Here is a 14,360-nt window from a genome sequence, read left to right as displayed (position 1 = left end):
GCAGATGTAACGCAAACCCCTCTGTCACCCAGCGGTGGCACATCAGTCTGCTAAGGGCTGCATACAAAGCAATGTTCTTTATTCAAACAGGAGAGATTTGTCCTGGCCAGAGAACATGCAGCTGCAGGGCATCCCTCAGGCTCCAGCCACCCGTCCTGGTGCCCACCCGCAGTTTAAAATCATCCTTCCCTGCAGGACTCACAAGTAAAGAGATGCAGTTGGGTAAAGAAGCAATTTGAATTCAGTTCACTGTAGACTATGTTTATGTGCATACTTCCCTCCCAGCTCTTACAAACCCTTATGACTCCTGGGATCATGTTCCCCTCCCTTTCCTCTTACTTATTTGAAAAAAAGAAAGAAAAAGAGAGTGAGGCAGACAGATACATGCACACACTGTGTGGAAAGGAGTTTTCAACCTATTTGCCATACCTAAACCTGTGTGTAGAAGAGAAAGAAGCCCCTCATATCTTGCCTTAGGTGCACTAATGACTGGTGATCAAACTGCTCCCTGAGATCTGACAACAGAGGGCTGTTTTATTCACAACAAAACTTCCAGAAAGACTAAGATTTCAGTTGTAGCAAGTACTGTGGCTAGTTACTGCAGATGGGACAGTGACCACCCAAAACCCAGTTCCTGAACCATTTAAAGAAAATGGAAAAAAGATGTCATGTTCAATCAAACACACATAGGTTAACCTCTCTCTTTTGCATTTATAGAATGGAAATTTGTGTTACACTTACTAAAACAGCCACTCAGCTTTTCTACTAAAGCACATCCATATTTCAAAGACCTCCAGCCTAAAAAATATTGTTTCTAAAAGGAAAACTCTCTTGGTGTTTTTCTCTTGTTCTGTGTCAAATCAGATCTCATATTTAATTCACTATCTTGGATGAAAAAGACAGACTAAAAGTGCTGATAAGAAAGTGGATCAGGACAGCTGTTTTATTTCATGTGCATTAGTTTCAGAGAGACCGCATGGAAGATTAAACTGAGAGGAAATTAGAAATAGAGGGCAATGCCAGGTTTAGCATGGCCAGATTTCCACGTGTTACAAAACTACAGGCATCTAGAGACTGAATTTTGGCTCTAGAGGATTAGTCTGAGTAGCAAAAGAAAGTTTATTCATTTACAATTAGAGACGTATGGGTTTCTGATGCAGATTTTTGCAAGATGGAATACAAGCTTGCAGCCTTTATGCTGTGACAGTACCAAGAACTTTATTGTTTAACCCTTAATCTACTCAGTAACTGTCACCTGCCCATTAATGGAAGCCATGGCCATCTTCTGCAGGTGACGACAGCTGAACAGGGTGACAAATATGGCCTCTCAGCCATGAACAGGGGTTCCTCAAGCGAAGCAGAACATCCTGCCAGACTCAGGCATTTTCTTGCAATGCCAGCACAGCAAACAAGAACTAAAGCCAGATCCTGAACTAATGCCTTATCACCACTGGCTCTTTGAATGGAATTCAAAATGCCTGAATTTGGAATTTTGCTTTAACTATTTAAGTAAGAATAGGTATGAGTAAAGTTATTTTTATAAAAGCAAAAATAAGCATTCATTAGACATGACAGCTCTTACTTCTGCCAGACTACAGTTCACTTTCTCCAAAATTTGGAGACAAAGATAATTTTAACTGGGGAATGGCTCTGTCACAATAGCAACTCATGGCTACTCAGAAAGACAGAGTACTGCTTTAATTTGCTAGTATTAGTGATGGTTTAGAAAGAGAGTTGTCTGTAACGGAGATGGGAGTTCAGGTTTTTGTTCGTTACTAAGACTAAAAATTTAATGAATTGCTGATAAACTGCTGCCCCCATCACATCCTGTCTGACCAGGTTTGGAAAAAAAATGACTAACCTTTGTGGTGTTGCAAAAAACTACATTAGTGTGCAGATACACACACATGTGCCTGTATACAAGACTTTCAGGAAAAATCTGTGGCTTGGAGAAGGATTTGTAAAGTTCAAGCAAGAAACCCCACCGTCAACCAAAATAAATATGAATCTTCGAGGTTCACTCATCAGCACACCACGGATGCAGCTGGATGGCTAATGAAATCTGCTATCAATCTGTGGGCCAGAGCGATGAGAACTCGGTGCAACAAGATACGAAGATGAGAAATGAAAAAATGAAATCATAGATTACAAGTTTTATTGCATTTCTGGATTCATAAAGACTTTCGGTTGGGCAAAGTGGAGGGAGATGAGTGATGCATTTGGGATATGTGTGAGAAATTAATTTTGTAATTTGCATTCTATTCTTATCTGGAATTAAATCTGAAGCAGTCTCAAGAGCATTTACTGTCTTTATTGCACCCCAGAGTATATTTAGGCTTGAACGAAATAAACTGCAGTGCTTAGCACGGAGCTTCAATCAAACAGCCGAACTACTTTTCATTTCATTTCAGGAATAATAATAAAATTCTAATGCCAATGGAAAGAGAAATTAATAAAAAAAGTCTTAACCTCTGAATAAGTCACTTTCTAATCTTCCTGTTACACGGACATCAATATTCAAATCGAAGGGATCTGGCTGCACATATCATATTTATGAGAACTTATGTAACAAATACTGTGAGCTTCACACACTCTAGCCTAGTTTTAAACTTGGTTCTATGAATGATTAACAAAGAACCTTTACAGAATACATTAAGATCATAAGAGCTAAATGTTCCCTAACTTCCTAACCATCCAAAGCATGCAGACTGCAATTAGAGATTCAGAATCTCCACTCTAAGAAAGACCAAGACATTAATATTTTATTTATTCCAGCAGCAGAACTACAGTCAAATTGTTTTGATCACTATTTCCTAGCATTTATCTTCAGATCATATGAGTGCACGGTAAGTCTGAAAAAAAGGTCCCTGCATTCCTCTTATACCCAGATAAATCTAATAAACTCAATTACATGGAAATCTTCAAGTAAATGAGTAACAGTATGTGCCATGTGGACAGATGTTGGTACTAACAGTCAGATTAGCAGGAGTCTGTACTCTGAAACCCACAATCTCAAAAAAAAATTCTACATATGAGATAAAGCTTATTTTATTCAGCAAAACAAGTAGTCTTGACTACCTTTTTACAAGGCACAAATAAACAAAACTAATCCTGTCCTTTCCTTGAACTAGATCCTACTTATAATCAGCAGAGAAGAAATATTTAACAGAAAATTCAAATTCCTCTAGTACAGTATGCAGGGAACAGAAACATTCTGTGCCTTTCAAATCCTGTTTATCCCTCTAGTTTTTTGCAAATGTTGGTCTCAATCCTCAGGTTTCTAAATGCATTAAAACATCCAGCTAAGACTCCAGCAATATCTTTATCTTGCTTTTATCGTAAGAGCTGAAGATGAACAACAAATCATCATTTTAAGTCAGAAGCCTTGAGCTTTGTTGATGAAATGAAGGAGTTGAACAGTTCAGACTGAGTTCAGCTGAGGAACTGCAATTTAGGATTTTCCACATGAGCTTCACAAATGGAAAATGCAGTAGAATCCAAATGAAAGAACTATATTTTTTTTGTAAGAAAAAATTATATCCCACAAGCCTCCCCAATCTTGTTACCAAAAAAAATGTATATATTGAACAGTTCGCTGCATTCCATCATATATTTATCCCATTTTTATCAGACATATTTTTTCAGTAACACAGGAAAACATTCAGTTTTATTTATGGGCAACAGCAACAGCTTGGGGAGTTCTAAATCTCTTCCATGTTAACTGGAATTCAGACATAGAGGAGAAGTAGCCCCTTCTATACAGGCAAGAGAGAGTTCAGGCAAGCAGAGAAAGTCAGGCAGGCACACAGGGACAAAGGAGAGAGGGCAAAGAATGAAAAGGCCACCGCTGCTCTGAAAATTCAGAACCGTACCACGACATTAATAGATTTACAAAATGAAATAGTCTGGATGGTTGCAACATATGGCCAGTGGGAAGCATGTCACACATTGCAATGATATAACCCCAAAATCTTGCCAAGACTCTTGCATTTACAAGACGTGTTTCCTTTGTCAAGTAGTAAACACTCTGTCCAGATACCAATGCTTTCACAGTGTATTATGATTAAATACAAATGTCTGAAAGACACTTCATTTAAACAAGCTCACTATCGGATTAAATTGGCTCTGAAGCAAATTCTGGTTGCACATATTTACAGCCTGCTCTTACAAAACAGTGATGAAAAGGACAGTTAAGTTTTCCATTTAAATTCCTTAGGGAAGAGTCATTTCTAAGGCCATTTTGCCAAAAGAATGTTATTGTCTCCATTGGTCCACAGTTTGGAAAAGGCCACGCAAAGTAGGTATCATTTTCCTGCATTACTAAATATTGTAAAATGAGAGAGCTCTAGTCTTTATGGTTGTGTAAATATCTTTACAAATGCTAACTCCAAAGAGTTTGGTCTTTGTGTATGTATGTATACAGGTCTTCTCTTCCCCTTGCAACTCTGACACTCAGTATTCAGAAAACATTCAGTAAAATGCATATATGAGGCTATTTTAGTCCATTCATCTCAAGAAGGCATTTTTCACCTTCTCTATCAAGCTTTGCTTCTCCAGACAGTAGAAATGAGAAACCTCTTGTCAAATGCTGCATTAATTTATCCTATATTAGAAACCAGAGCTCAGCTGGCTTATCTTTGTGATGAACATCCCACCAGAAATGACTGTACGTGAATGTTACTTACTATTGTAAATAACAAATGCTATTGTTGCAGTAGAAAGCATATTCCAATATCTAGGATTTCACATGGGCCACAGGGGCATAGTCACTGACTTACTTAACACTGCATTACTAGTTAATGAATGTTCTTGAACTTGTGTTTGCTGTCTCCAAATTTTCTCTATCAGACACGTGGTCAGTTTACAAAGAGAGTGGGACATGGTAAGTGTGGGATGCTCCCTCCATATTATCTAAGAATGTCAATAGTACAGGTTCTGGACACCAAATGCTGGTACAAGTCAATATCAGTGTAAAACCTCATTCTCCAGTGATATTCTCACAGGAATAACATAATGGAAATCAGTAAAAATGCTGTTCACAGGATAAAGTATGGGATTGACTGTGTCTGTTCTGCAAACTTCATGAAATTAGAATAAAAAGCAGTGTATATTTGATTCAATGACTAAATGAATGAAACTAAATGATTTTGAAGACACAGAGGAAATGCCTTCTTTTGAGTCAAGTACCGTTATTAGATGCCCACTTAAGAGGCTTACTTTGTAAAAAAATATCTATACCCCAGAAATCCTTTTATAGTACAAAATGGAAATGCCTACCTTTTTTGTGTTATTTCTGTCATATTTTCTCTTGCCACATGGGGAGAAATCATAATGTCCTAACTTTAAAGGCACTTTATTTTGTGAAATATAAAGCTGAAGGGAAAATCTGCTGATTATACCATACAATATTATAAATTATAAGCATATTGTAGGCAACCCATAAGACTAATGTATTCCCTTTGAAAATGAAAAAAAAAAAAATTCCTGAACAGAATAACCATGAAAACAAATGTGCTAATACAACAGAATAAACATGAAAACAAATGTGCCAATACTCACATCAATTAAATCCGAAAGGTCATGAATGTAATACTTGAAAACAGAAGCATTGGTTGCTTCAAGGGTGAGCAGATATTCATTACGGGCCTTAATAGATTTCAGCTTGTTTTCGGAATATTTTGCTTGACGCTAGGAAAAAGGTTGTATATTAATGTATTTGAATTACTTCCCTTCTGGTAGGCAGCAAAATGGTAACAATTCAAGCACACCTTCCTATTAACAAGAAAGAATCTTAGCTGCCAGCCTGTTATACATATATCAAACGTAATACAAAGTGATAACTTAGTATTTTCTTTCAAATGTGACAAACCATACAGTAAGAATTATACTAGGAACAAAGTATTCCCCTCTCTGAACTGCAATTAAGTCAAGTTATTTATGACCCACTGCTAGTTTATTATGTGTACCTTGTTTAATTTTAACTCCCAGTTGGACTTCTCTGTCTAATATCATGCTAAAGAATGCCACAAATGCACTGAATTTACTTCAAATGAAGTTAAATAAAAGGACTATTTACTTTTTCCTTCATTTTTTCAATCTTTTTCACAGAGCTCCGTCTCTGGTGCCTTTCTTCTAGTCGAATATGAAAAACAGGGTCCCCTGACCTTCCAATTTGTTTTTCTTCTTGCTTCTCTGCCTCCTTCAGTTTGCTTTCTGCACTGATGCTCTCTGCATGATACATGTGGTATGTTTTCATCACCTGCAAAAGACAAGAGCGAAAACAGAGTTAGGAGAAAATGAAAATACAAAGGTATCTATGAAAAATCACAGGGCCTTTGAGTTTGCTTATAAACACGGACCTTGAATAAGCTTCTTTGCCAACAGACAGATGTATTTAATAGTATCCCAACAGGGACACTGTGAGTCTATTGGCCTTGCTGATACACCTGACTTTCAATGAGGCCTTCAGATGATGTCCAAACTGCCAGCATTCACTTTAAAGAAACAGGTATTCATATATCTAAAATTCTATATGTTAGGAATGCTTTACTAATCACTATAAATAAAGAGAAAGGAGATGGAGTTGTAATATAAGCTTGTGAAAGCATCTCTCATCCTGCCTCATGTCTGCTCAGAAGGGTCTTGTATCACAGAAACATTTTGGTAGGCAACAGGGCAACAAGCTACCAAATATTTCAGTCAAAATTGTGTAGAAAATTTTGGGGGGATTTTTTTTTTTCATCGCTCTGATAGGAAAGAGCAAAATCCATCTTACTAAACTTCAGGATTCTTGTCTTTGAGTGAAAGCATGAAATAATGAGCAATAAAACAATCTATGTCAGTGCCGCATCTATCTGACTTCGTCAGGGCTAAGTGAACAGCTCAGTTGTGGACACTGAATGTTTGAAAGCAGAAGGACCCATTTAGCACGGAGGAAAGGGGAAGGAAGCAGAGACAATGGGAAGGAAGCAGAAGCAACGGGAAGGAAGCAGAAGCAATGGGAAGCTTTGGTCTGGGAGCACATCCCCGGCCAGCTGGACAGCTGTCCATGGCCTGGAAAGACACAGCTCCCAACTGTGCAGCCAGCAGATCAGGTGTGACCTAAACCCAGATGAGAGCCGGAGAAGGACTCCCCTGACAAACAAGTTGTCAAGATGCTTTCCCCATAGCCCCCCAGGTAATACCATTATCTTCCCCCTACACAAATGCTGGCTCTTCAGACAAGAGAGCCTGGGCTGCCAGCCTGTAAATATGTGCTGCACTGACCACAAAGAGGGAGAGAGGCTAGTTCAGCCCAGTCTTCCCTAAAAGCCTCAGCTTGAGTGCTGTGAAGTGGGCAGCAAGCAACCACAAGCCACCCACCTCTGCTGGGGAGGCCCATCTCCAGCACAGAAAGCACTTTTCACCTTCCTCAGCCTTTTTTTTTTTTCCTTTGGTTTTTTTTTTTTTGTTGTCTTAAGTTTCAAGCAAGGAACAAAGCATGAAGGCATCCTCGGGCGGATGGAGGCCTCCTCTTTTCTTCACAGGATGCCAAAGTGCTCTCTGCAGCAGATGTTATCTTTGGGTCGAGGCCATGCAAGCCACTCACATCTCCTCAAAGGACACAGCCAGGGAGGAATCAAATGGGCTGTTCCTCCCTCAGCAAAGCTTTGTGTGACCCACGGAGCAGACAGATTAGTTTGGGGAGCTGCCATGTTCCCCAGGGAGAAGAGTACTTTTTGTAACTGAGTAGTTAGGCCAACCTAAGGAGCATCTATTGAGTGACAACATTGGGGATGCTAAAGCTAAATAGTGCAAATTTGCTGCAGCGTGGATAAACAAAACCCAACTGCATGCCATGTCAGGTGATGGCTGAACAGATGCATATTTAAAGTCTTATGCAACAGAAATAAGGAAGCTTTTAGAGAGCTGAATTTTTGCATAACCATGTATGTTACACATGTTATACACCTTAACTACGCATGTCACTGTTTTATACTGATGGCATGCTGTTGATACAACTGAAATAGTTTTGATATGAACAATGAAACAGGCAACTCTTCACCAGCTTCCTGTAGTAACATAAAACAGTCAGAGGCACCCATCAAAAACAGCGGCCCTTTTTTTATTTTTAAAAACACGTTTACAGCTCTCTGCTGGAAAAATCCAAACTGCCCAAAGCAGGGCTTAGTGTTATTGCTGCTGTTGTCATTTGATAGCACAGTCACGTTCCAAGGCCTGACGAGAGCAGAGCTCCTTGTCCCAGCACTGCCCACACCTGCTGGGAACAGCCGCTGCCCCAGCAGCTCAGTGTCTACATGGATGAAGCAAAACCCAAAGATGAACAAAGCCAGTCTGGGAAGAGAAGGCAAGCCTGCAGAGCCGACATCTGCACAGTTCCCAGCTTAACCAAGCAGCAGGTTCAGCCCCCTGTACCCCGCCTTGTTACTAAAGGCATTCCTAAAGTTGTCAATAATCTGTGCCCAGGCAGTCTAACTCACACAGCCACATGGCAAGAATTACTGCAAATGAGCTTCTTAAAGAAATGATTTATAAAACAAACCAGAGAAGCACAGAAAGTGTTCTGGGTCTATTAAAAATTATGGGAAAAATGAAATGAAAACCAAGGTGGTGCCCCTCTCTCATGGCCTTTTTACTCAATTTTTGAGTGCTCTTTTACAGAAGTCTACAGGTGTTTGCTTTTGTTTATTATCTTTTGTCCTGAGTCAGCTGCACAGACTTTTAAGTTGGTGGGACAAGGCTAACTCACGTGTCTTTCCATCTAAGAAAGCTAGTTTCTTTAATACTCTCCCAGTTTTTCTGCCTGCAGAGGGAACAATAATAATACCTCAGAGATTCCTAATAGCACATCTCAAAGCATCTGACTGAAGTGGTGAAGCAAGGATTTGTTCTGCTTGACAAGAGCAATAAGCACTGAAGTTTTTGAAGCATTTTTTCCGAGTGCCACGTAGACCAGCGGACTGGACGTAAATGTCTTTCTGCAGTGGCTGTGACGTTCCAGCTTGCCTCCTTGTTGAGTGAAGGAGCAGAAGTGCATCACTACCAGCTCTCACCAAGAGGCTCAAACACCTCCACACTGACTCCTCTAACCTCCCATCCCCGAAGAGGACTTCTTCCTCTCACTGCCTGCTCACAGCACATGCTGCCAAGTCCAGAGTGTCTCACTCTACACCAACTGAAAGTCTTGTGTGAGAACTACATGGAATTCATCGTCTCTATGGGGAATCAAAATGTCTACTTAAAATCCATGTTCTCACAACAATCTCTGCACAAGTTCTTGGTACAATTTATTCCTAAGATAACTACATTTGAAAAAGAAGCCCTCCCTTTGGCAGTATTCACAAAGCTGGAAAACAGTCAAAGTCTGTCTTACCCAAGCCACACAGGCTTAGAAATCCATACAGACTATGTACAGAGCGGTGATCAGCCCATGCATTTGACTCCTGTTCAGCTGATGTTGATAGTACTGCTTATCTCATGCACTAGTGACATCATTATTTTTCAGGCCTCTGGGGAAAGCTGACAGCTCCAGCCTTTTTCATGATTTGTCAATGTTTTTTAAGAGATGATATTGCAGCAGCTAAGCTTAACTTGAAAAAGCATTAGACAGACACATGGAAAATAAATGGGAACAAGCTAGAGAGTGCCTTCCAAGTATTTCAGTGCATGCTTCTTCAAAAAAATTAGCTTAGAATTTGCATGCTAAGTTGCATATTTGACTCTTTTCCTTAACATAATACCATCTTTTATCCCTGGAGTTTTCAAAAGACTGTTAGATACTGTAAAAGGCAGTAAACAGCTTGCCTAATTCTTGTAAATAGACTTACTGTATGAAGAGTTCTGAGATCCACAGATCTCCAACCTGTGAATACCTAACAGATCCATAGATCTGAAATTCAAATGACAAATAATTGGATGAAACAAGCAATACTGCTTCTGAAATGTCCACCAAACTGTTGAACTGACAGACTACCCTGTGAGAGTATCTATCACTGAACTGACTTTAATTAGTCCCCAAAGTGCTTATTGATCTGCCATCAAGTATGCACTGAAAAGAGAAAGCAAGGTCATAATTTTGCAGATTGCTGAACTGTCATCACGACATATGCTGCAATTCTCCACTGTAGTGAACAAGCATTGTTAAATGCATACTAGTCCCTTTCTAAAATTAAATAGTGAGTTTATCTCCAATTAACTTATCAGGTTTATTCTGCAGATCCAGTGATGTAAAATATATATTTCTGTCAGATAACTAAGTCAGACTATAAGGAGATGAAAAAGATTATGCTACCCAAACTCTCTCACTTGTAGGTGACAGACTGTTTGCTTAGTGATATGACCATCTTGTTTTGTGTGCCAAATTTTCAGCATCATTCATAAGAGCTCAGCTTACGGCAGAATATACCACTTATTACAGGGAAGGGCATGTTAGAGTAAACCTTTAGATAATTATTTTATTTAAACACACAATTGTTATGTGGGCAAATCCACCAACAAGACAGTAATTAGCGTTGGGTTACAAGAGGAAAACATTCCCATAGCAAGGCGCTGGTTTTCCTTTTCTACATGCATATTTCTTTTCTAGAAAGCTTCTTAACTCAGTGTACCAGGACTGAATGCTACAGAGTTAAAATATATTGGAATTACCATGTGTTACCATATGCTCGATTTTTATAATAAAACTGCATAATTAAGAGCTTTCTTATAGCAGTTCTCAGGGAACAGGCATTTAATGAAACAGTAGTTCATCCCTGTTGCAATTACTGTGTTTGAATTCTTTCAGAATTGTCTCTGCTAAGTCATGAGTTCTTATCAGAAGGTGGAGTAGCAAGGGATTCATTAAATCAGGTTAGCTAGCACTTTCTCCAAGAAATAAGTAAAATCTTAAGCCAATTTTACTACATCAGTGGCCTCCAGCAGTTAAATAGGCTCAGTATTAGCTGTTTTCAGCATCCTGTTCGCTTCCAAACCAATCTCTGATGTGGTTCCAGGAACTGTCACTGATATATTACTACCAATACAGAGTCACTGATTTCACCTTCTCAGATCTCTGGTGTGCTATAGGAAATTGGACTTAACTGTTCTATATTGGATCCAGATTGTGTGTTATTTCAACAAAGAAAAAAAGAAAATCTGGCAGCAACTATCTTGAGAAATTAAAGAGCCAAGATTTTTAAAGAGTAAGATAAAGCAATGGAAAATTAAAGTGGCACAGCAGCCCTGTCCTATTTAATATTAAATTGTTTTCTTTGGACTGTCTCTACTTTTTCCATTTTCTGAAAGCCTTAACATTTGTGTTGCTTGTGAGAAGCGTGATGCCAGTAGGAGTAATTTAGAAAGCCAAGTGAAGATGTATTTTTATGATGCACATCACTTTTCTCCACCATTAGTCCTCATTCTTACTACCAGAACAGCTCCATATTTTTAGCAACCTTGTCACCTCACTGATCCCCCCCAATGCCTTTGAGGTCTTTTATGAATATGCCCTCACCCATTAAAAAATCCAGTGAAGACCCCACTCCATTGCAAGAAAAGGCTCTGCCTACCTTCTGTTTCCTACTGTTCCAAATCACTCAGACATTACTGTCATATTCCAGTATTTGATCTAATAATACAAGATACTTTAGCTTTCCAGAAAAACAGAAAAGGAGTTGGACTGGGGAGATCTCTCTGTTGCAAAGATGATCTATTGTAAAATCAATAATCTGCTGCCTCTTTAAATCAACATGTAAGAAGAAGGTTTCTAAATCTCTCAGTTCAGAAAAAACACCAACCAAAACCTCCCGCAGCTTTGAGTTTGGCCTGTAATTGTCAGGAAATAACCTCCTCTCGGTGACCCCAGACAACCAACTGGGCTCCTCTTTCCCTATCCCCACTCACTCAAAATTTGAGCCTTGCTCTAGTTTCAACAGTTTAAATCCTTAGGTAAAATGTGGGACTGATTACTAGTCTACATCGGCTGAAAATGTAACAGGGAGAGGAGTAAGAGAGGAATGCAGCAGCTGCGATGCTGCAGACCTGGCAATGCTGAGTGGCTGGCACAGTCAGGGAGAAGCCAGGCATAATTAAAAGTACTCGCCATGAACTTGCAAAGGTACAGACTGCAGCTTAGCTATTTAATTGTTTCTAGCATGATGTTTTGAGTCATAATTTAAGAACAAGTGTGTAAAATACTGAGAAATGAAACTGCAGAGTCTTAAAAATGCATTTCACTAGTCATGTGAGTAACATGTAGAAAACACAGGAATATGCCATGTGATGTGTAAGAAAACCTTCTCTATGTAAAAGAGATGGGAAATGAAGTTGTGTCCCTTAAAAAATTCTGATTCTTCCAGGAAAATAAGCCTGGTTTGCTCACTGGTTCTTAGAACATCTTCTGAAGCCGCAGTTCACCTGCTTCTGTTCTTACTTTTTCGACAATCCTGTACATGATATCTAATTTTAATGAGGATGGCACAAGTCAAAGTCGACACAAGCTAAGCTACTCCCAGGCAGTAAATGAAGACCTATGGTACAAATTTCCTATTTCAAAATTATTCCTAGTAATGAAAACAGGAAAATGAATTAATTATGTAAAGTGTAAGCAAGGAGAAACATCTATTATTAGTGTGCATTTTTAAAGAACAGCAGAGACTTAATACTCCACAGTGTCTGGTTTTTGGTTTTTTGTGTGTTTTTTTTTGACATTTCATGACAGTTCTGAGCTTTTTCACATTAAATAAGCAGCCAAAATGCTTTCTAGTTTATCTCTCTCAAAAGGCAGAAGTTCAAGCTTTCGCAAGTTTAAAATATCTTCGAGCAGAAATTTTATTTAATTGAAAATCTTCCATAACCCGCTCTTAGTGGAAGGTAGCATGTCTCTTCAATTCCTCAGTGATTTCTTATTTTCTTCTCTTTAGAACAGTTTCTTCTTTGCAAAGCCTCTGGCACTGCTTATCGACTTGTTTGATCTAAAAAACATCAAAACAAATGCACACAACTCCCTAGCTATAGCAGGTTTCAGATCTGGCCCTATGAACAGGTTAAAAAGGATTTTCTGAGGCAGAAGTGCAAAACTGGATTTTCAGACTCATGATACAGCATTGTCACTTGAAGAAAAGCCAGTTGTTATTCTGATACTTAGTAGGCTAATACTCAGACCAACTTCATAGCAATTCCTTTAAACATCCCATTTATTCTGGATCATTCTGGATAACCTGGCTTCAAGATACCTGGTGCTGGAGAAGTCTGAACGCAGGTGTGGTGAAGCCTTAGGTCTGGCTGGTATCCTAGAGAAGGGTGCGTAGAGCCTCTCATCTTTTGAGTTTAAAATGAGCACTTAATCCAGTCCCTGACCCTGTAACATTATGGAAATCCAGATAAATGATGTCTTAAACTTTGTCTGTGGAGCAAACAACATGTTTGCTTGAAAGAGTTACTGTGGAGCTGCAGAATTACTGTGTGTGCCTGAACACCTCTGCCTAAAGTACCCACTTCTCATCTGAGAAGTTCAAGAAGTAACAAATAAAACACGCAATTTCTTTACATTGCCTATACACATGTGCCTCAGCACAAACAATTCTCACTATTTTAGCTCTTAGTGACTTTAATTCTCTTCTCTCATTCTCTTCAACACACTTTTACACACAACTGCTTGTTTTTTATTTCTGGAGGGTGACCTTAATTTACAAACCTTTCTTGTAAGATAAGGAATGATGATAAGAAGTAAACAGATTACTAAACCCTTCTTCACACACACCCTCAGTTCATTAAAAACTCCAATACCTTCCCCTCACTCAAAGTCTTTAGAGATTTTGAAACTCCAAAAAGGCTTCACCTTTTAAGAGTTATACCTCATGAATGTTCCATTCCTTTTTTAAAAAAAAAAAAACAAAACAAGAGAGCTGAGCAATAAGTAGAGACTTCAATATTAGTATATTTTTTGCTGACTCGATATTAATTTGCTTTCTTTTGGACACAAAGATTTATCTCACAATAGTCAGACTGAAATTTTTCTTTCCATAAATCACGGGCAAAGAGGAAGATAACTTCTCCTTTTTGTAAGTGACTGAGAAACACACCTCCCAGGTTTTAAAACTGTAGATACTTGTTCTGGTACAGGCACTGGGATCTTATTCTGTAAACAGTAAATGTCACACAATTAAAAACCTGTGCATGAGGTTTCCATGTGTCCAGATAGGTTTCTACCTTTATGTGCACAATCACATATGTTACACAGATATGCTGATGATCATTCTAAAGATGCAATCAGTGGAACTGGTGTTGTTCTGCACCATATTGTCACTTTACTAAGTATTGGTTGCAACTGGCTAAAGATGGGAATCTACTGCTGACCAGTTCCTTTGCAGTCAATGAAAGCT

At 38.9% G+C, this 14,360-nt stretch overlaps 1 protein-coding gene across 3 annotated transcripts in view; it reads right to left on the bottom strand.

The window, feature by feature from the left end:
* Window positions 1-14,360, bottom strand: part of SRGAP1 (SLIT-ROBO Rho GTPase activating protein 1) — a 145,594-nt gene that overhangs the window by 43,981 nt on the left and 87,253 nt on the right. For all 3 annotated transcript variants that reach the window (XM_082043241.1, XM_082043242.1, XM_082043243.1), the window contains exons 5-6: window positions 6,077-6,259; window positions 5,560-5,688 (exon numbers count right to left, since the gene is read on the bottom strand). In XM_082043241.1, coding sequence (XP_081899367.1) covers window positions 5,560-5,688; window positions 6,077-6,259 — 312 coding nt within the window. The remainder of the gene's footprint in view (window positions 1-5,559; window positions 5,689-6,076; window positions 6,260-14,360) is intronic.

The sequence above is a fragment of the Streptopelia decaocto genome (genome assembly GCF_964273445.1).
Source record: "Streptopelia decaocto genome assembly, chromosome: 1".
Taxonomy (NCBI): Eukaryota; Metazoa; Chordata; class Aves; order Columbiformes; family Columbidae; genus Streptopelia; species Streptopelia decaocto.
This window is presented reverse-complemented; position numbering and strand designations above follow the sequence as displayed.